General features: G+C 44.8%; 1 protein-coding gene across 1 annotated transcript; it reads left to right on the top strand.

The window, feature by feature from the left end:
- The first annotated feature begins 1,876 nt into the window (after positions 1–1,876).
- LOC149203337 (uncharacterized) lies at positions 1,877–3,169 on the top strand. The gene has a single exon (XM_089401834.1). The coding sequence runs from the start codon at positions 1,877–1,879 to the stop codon at positions 3,167–3,169; it is 1,293 nt and encodes a 430-aa protein (XP_089257960.1).
- The last annotated feature ends 2,843 nt before the right edge of the window (positions 3,170–6,012 follow it).

Below are 6,012 nucleotides of genomic sequence, written 5' to 3'. Positions count from 1 at the left end.
GCATGTACTTTTAATGAGAAAAGCGGCAATGAAAAGCAGCAGCGTTCTTTGAAGTGTTCAGGCTTCTACGCTCATTTTCATATCGTTTTCATCATCGCCATGGTGTTTCCGTGTTTTGTCCTTATTGAAGATACAAATCAGTTTTTTTTATTTATTTATTTTTAATAATTTTAATAAAATATATATACATAATCCATTCAGCTAAACTTTCCCTCCAAAACCTCCCCTAGGCAAATTTTGCCTATATTTTGTGTAAGTTTGCTCTTTGTCTTGGTTTTACAATGCAAACACCATTAAAAGAAATTTAATGTTTATAGTTTTTAGGGTTGAGAGCGTATTTTTTATTTAAATAATTTTATGAGAAATTTGTGAGTATTTACCTTAATTTAAGAAACGTAAAGTAGCTATTGTGTCGAAGACTTTTCTTTGGGTGCTGCCGCGAGCCGCTGCCGAGAACCCTTGCCTGCTTACGCTGCGCGTCTCCGCCCTGCCCCCAGGCCTAGCCTGGCCGGGCTCCCTCGCCCTCGCCCTAGCAGAGTCCTGCTTGGACCCCCTCGGGTCCCTCCGTCGCCGTTGCCCTGAACCTCCGCTCTCCCAGCGGGCCTGCCATGGCAGGATCCGCCTCTCCTTCTCTTGGCCCTGAGACCCATGAAGAAATTTTTGACTCTCTGCTATCTGAATCTTCAGATCCAAGACCAAGGCCTTCTCAAACTAAGTTTATCAAAAAGCTGGATGAGATTCCTGAGGTGGATTTGCCCCCTGCTCTGCCAAGGAAATCAGCAATAGCTCTCGCTGAAAGAGGACTGGTTGGCCAGTTTACTGGGCTTTGGCCATCACCAAGAACGGTTCAGAAATGGGTGGAACGTAACTGGAGCCCAATGATACAGGGCAAGATCGCCATAAGATTTTGTGGACGTGGATTCTTCACTTTCTTGTTCGAATCAAAGGAGGATAAGAACCTCATCTTCCGTAATGGGCCCTATTTCATGGACACAAGAGGCTTATACCTGAACAAATGGACCCCGGAATTTGATCCGGAAATGGATATCCCAAACGCTGTTCCTGTCTGGGTTCGCCTCCCCCATCTCCCACTTCACTGCTGGGGGGATGAATCGGTAAGAGCTATAGGCAATGCACTCGGAAAATACATTGATAGATCGGAACCAAGAGAAAACATGCACGCATGCGCAAGAATCTGTGTTGAAGTTGATCTCGGGAAAGGACTACCAGAAGCCATCAAAATCAAGGTGGACAAGTGGATGCACATTCAGCAGCTGGACTACGAACAACTCCCCATCAAGTGCAAGGTATGTCATGAGTATGGCCATTTTGCAAATAGGTGTAGCAAGTTAAAAGTAAAAGAAATAGATATTAATGAGGAACACACAGAGGGACCATGGGAACAAGTCAAAAGAAAGAAACCCTCCCAAAACCAGGGCCTCAGTACCTCAGTCCCCCCAGCTTCAGGCATTCCCCCCCCGCCTCCTCCCCCTCCCATCTCAACCTTCCCTTCGACCTCAAACCCCTTCGAATCTCTAACTGCTGAAACCCCCTCTTCGCCTCCTCAATCCCCTCGCCCTGCCTCTCCTTGCACAAACCCCCCCCCCTCCCCTCCTCACACAGTTGAAAGAATTCTTACCAGAAACAAAGCAAAAGAAACCAACCAGCAATCAGATCCACCAAGGAAAGTGGGTAGGAAATCGAACAAGGAGCTCAGGGATGAGACGGCAGCAAAAGAAATGGCCACAGGGACACAGCAACCTCTGGATTCGTATTTGGGACGGCCAAAAGGCAGCGGCGAGAAAACAAAGGAGAAAGCAGGATCCCACCCTTCAGCGGGTAAATAATGAATTTGGTCTCCTGGAACTGCAGGGGGATGGGCACCCCTCCAAAACTAAAAGCCATCAAGGACCTTCTTAATCAGGAGCAGCCAGATATCCTTCTTATTCAGGAGACCAAACTCACTAATCAGGACTTTCTTCAACAAACACAGCGATTCAAAAACTTCTCAGGACTATCCAATGATTCAGATGGAGCATCAGGAGGGATTGGAACACTATGGAATAAAACAAAGTGGGAAATCTACAACTCTCATCAAGGCACATGGTGGATTAGATCGGATCTAAAGAACAAAAGCTCACAGGAAGTCTATCATATCTACAACATCTACGCCCCCAACCACTACAGGGATAAAGCATGTTGCTGGAACACCTTAGAAGAAGACATCTCCTCTATACAAGACAGCAGATTGATTCTTGGAGGAGATCTGAACCTAATAAGGAATGTGCAAGAAAAATACGGAGGAAAGTATCACTCAGACCCCTCAAGAGACAAACTAGAAAATATAATACAGCTCTTCAACCTAATTGACACCCCTCTGTCAAATGGGAAATATACCTGGTCTAACAAAAGGACAGGTGCTCACAACATTAAGGAACGGCTTGACAGGTTTCTAATTCAAGAAAGGGTAACCGAAAGCTACTCAATTAGAAGTAAACTAATCCATGGATCAGCATCGGATCATAAACCGGTGGTTCTCTCTATGGACAAAAGCCCAAACCTCGGCCCTCTTCCCTTTAAGTACAATAAAAATTGGGATCTCAATAAAGATTTCAGTCAACTTATTCAAACTCAATGGGCAAGAGAAGTGATTGGGTCGCCATATTATGTTTGGGAAACAAAGCTGAAGCAGCTTAGGACAGCGATAAAACAATGGGCAAGGGACCAAGCAATAATAAATAAGAGGAAAAAAACAGTTCTGCTAAACGAAATGGAGCGTTGGCACATTCAAATGGAACAAATTCAATACAAGGCAGAGGATATTGAAAAAGAAAAGACTCTCTACAAAGAGTTCTACCGGCAAAATCGCGCAGAGGAAGAGGAACTCAGAATAAAATCTCGCTGTCTCTGGCTAAGGGCAAGAGATAAAAATACCTCCTTCTTTCATAATAATATCAAGCTCAGAAGAGCATGCAACCAAATAGATAAAATCGAAGTAGCGGGGGTTGAGCTGAAAGGTCAAGATGAAATAAAAGGGGCAGCATACAATCATTTCAAGGACCTTCTAACATCAGACAATCATCATCATGACAGCGAGACCTTCCTCAACATTCTCAAAGGCAAAATCACAGAGGAGAACAATAAGGAGCTGGAACAAGAACCCTCATAAGAGGAAATCAGAGAAGTCATCTTCAGCATGCAACAAGACAAAGCCCCGGGGCCGGACGGCTTTACAGTTGCATTCTACAGGCGGCACTGGGAAACTATAAAAAAGGATCTGGTAAGAATGGTAAAGAACGCCTTCAGAAATCAAAAAGTAGGGGAAAACACAAAGTCCACCCATATAGCTTTAATCCCTAAGGAGGCAAACCCCAAAACCTTTGATAGATTTCGTCCCATTTCGCTTTGCAATGTCTCTTACAAGCTCATCACCAAAATCCTTGCCAACAGAATAAAGAAATTCCTTCCTTTATTAGTGTCTGAGAACCAGGGTGGGTTTGTCCCAAACAGACAGATCATTGACAACGTCATCCTAGTCCAGGAAGCCATTCATAGCAGCCTCAATAGAGGAGAAAGGGGAATGATCATTAAATTAGACATGGCTAACGCTTTTGATCGAGTGGACCACTCCTTCCTCACAGCAGTCCTTCTTAAATTTGGCTTCTCCTCCCTTTTTGTAAACATCATTAAAGGATGCATCACCAATCCATGGACCGCGCCTTTGATCAATGGACGGCCAAGTAATTACTTTAGAAGTTCAAGGGGGCTAAGGCAAGGCTGCCCCCTCTCCCCCTTTCTTTACATCCTAATGGCTGAGACACTGAGTGCTCATCTAGAAAATCTCCGAAGCAAAAAAGAAATCACGGGTATCCGCATTGAAAGGGGAACAAAGGAGCTCAATCACTCCCTCTTCGCGGACGACACTCTCTTGATTGGAGGAGCATCCAGCCTGATGGCCAGAAGATTTAAAGGAGTTCTGGATGCCTTCCTTCTAGCCTCGGGAGGAAAGCTAAACAACAGAAAATGCAAAATTTATACATGGAATGTCCCTCTTCAGATTCAACAAAGGATTTCTCAAATCTTAGATATTCCTCTCCAAAGAAGCTGGAGCTCCTTCTCTTATCTGGGCCTCCCTCTGGCCAAGGAGCACATTAAAGCAGAGGTCTGGTCTAAACATATCGAGAAGATGAGAGGCTTACTGCAGAGCTGGGGTGTTTCCTGGTTAAATCTGGCAGGTAGAACTATTCTTATCAAAGCGGTCCTATCCGGCCTTCCTATCTATCAGTACGCAATAATAATGGCCCCTGCAAGTATTCACAAGCATATGGAAATCATCATGAGAAGCTTCCTCTAGCAAGGAGGAAAGCAGGACTCAAAGAAGTTCAGTCTTGTCAATTGGGATCAAGTCACCCTCCCGTATGACAAAGGAGGTTTGTCAGTAAAAATCCCGAGTCTATCCAATCAGGCTATGGGGCTCAAGTTACTTTGGAAGATCATCTCAGGACAAGGATCATGGTGGGTCGAAATAATCAAAAGGAAATACCTTAATGGTCCGAACTCGAACATCCTCCAAGACCCAATCGTGGATAGGCCGTGCACTCCAATGTGGAGATTGGTTAAAAAAGTTCTCCCTCACTTTAAAGAGCATGTCTCTAAGAAACCTGGCAGCGGAAAGAATGTCCAAATATGGCTGGACAGAATCATGGGATCAAGTCCCAGAGAATCTCTTCAAGAATTAAGACCCCTTCAAATTTGGATGCAGACCCACAACATATCCTCCTTATCCGACATTTCCACATGGTCCCAAAATACATGGTCAGATTGGAAGGTCTTAAACCTGCCCCTGGATCTCAGAGATCAATGGCATAAACTAAAAATCTCACTCGCCGGAGCTGCGCCAATGAATAAGGAGACGGAGGACAGTTACATATGGGACACCTGTGGGGGCAGTTTCTCAGTGCGTGAGGGCTACAAATCATTGCAAGATAAGACTCACAGTGCAAGCTGGAACCTTCACAAGGCAGCCTGGAACAATGAGTGCATACCCAAGGTAAAGCATTTTAATTGGGCCCTTCTAAAAGGGAAAATTCTTACTGCAGAAAACCTGAGAAAAAGAGGAATACAAGGTCCCTCAATTTGCTGCTTTTGTCAAGCTGAGGAAGAATCCATTCTTCACACTTTCCTCCAATGCACTTTCGCTCAAAACTGCTGGAACCAGCTCCTTAGCCCTTTAGAAACCAGAAGCAGGAATGACCAGGTAAACAACTTACAGAGAAACTGGAAAAAAGACTACCCTCTGAGCAGGAAAGGGAAAAGAAATCTTCTCCGAATTTGGAATTGTATCCCAGCAACTCTCTGCTGGAATATCTGGCTGGCAAGAAATCACTATATTTTTAACAACGAGCAGATCAAAATTGACAAGACAATTGCAAGGACTATCGCTGGGATCTCTGAGGCAATCAGTGCGAATCACATAACTCTCCCTGATCAGCAGGGATGGACAAAAGAGGAGACGGATTGGTACAAAAGATTCAATCTTAGCCACTCCCAAAATCTTCCTCCTCAGATCAAAATCAGGCAGAAGGGGCAAAACTGGAAACTTAGGGGGGACAAAGAAGAAGTAAATAAATGGATCACAGCCCAGAATCGCCCCATCCTCCTCTTTGATGGAGCATCAAAGAGCAATCCCGGGAAAGCAGGCGCTGGAGGAATAATAAAAGATCAGAAGGGGATCACAGTAAGCTGCTACGAATGGGGTCTCGGGCAAGCAACCAACAATGAAGCGGAAGCCTACAGCTTACTTTTAGGCACATCAATCCTACACAGGCTCGGTCTACAGAATGCCTTAATCCTCGGGGACTCAGCCATAATAATAGCAGCTATGAACACAGGCAAGGATTTTTGCAAAGCCTCTCTCAACCGCATCAAGGCAAGAATAAACGACACCCTCAGCCACTTGGGAAAAACTACTTTAAAGCACGTGCTGAGGGAACATAACGCAGAGGCGGATAA

Source organism: Pinus tabuliformis, chromosome 2_1 (assembly GCF_031772625.1).
Source record: "Pinus tabuliformis cultivar Carrire ecotype Pingquan chromosome 2_1, CPIR1, whole genome shotgun sequence".
NCBI lineage: Eukaryota > Viridiplantae > Streptophyta > Pinopsida > Pinales > Pinaceae > Pinus > Pinus tabuliformis.
This window is presented reverse-complemented; position numbering and strand designations above follow the sequence as displayed.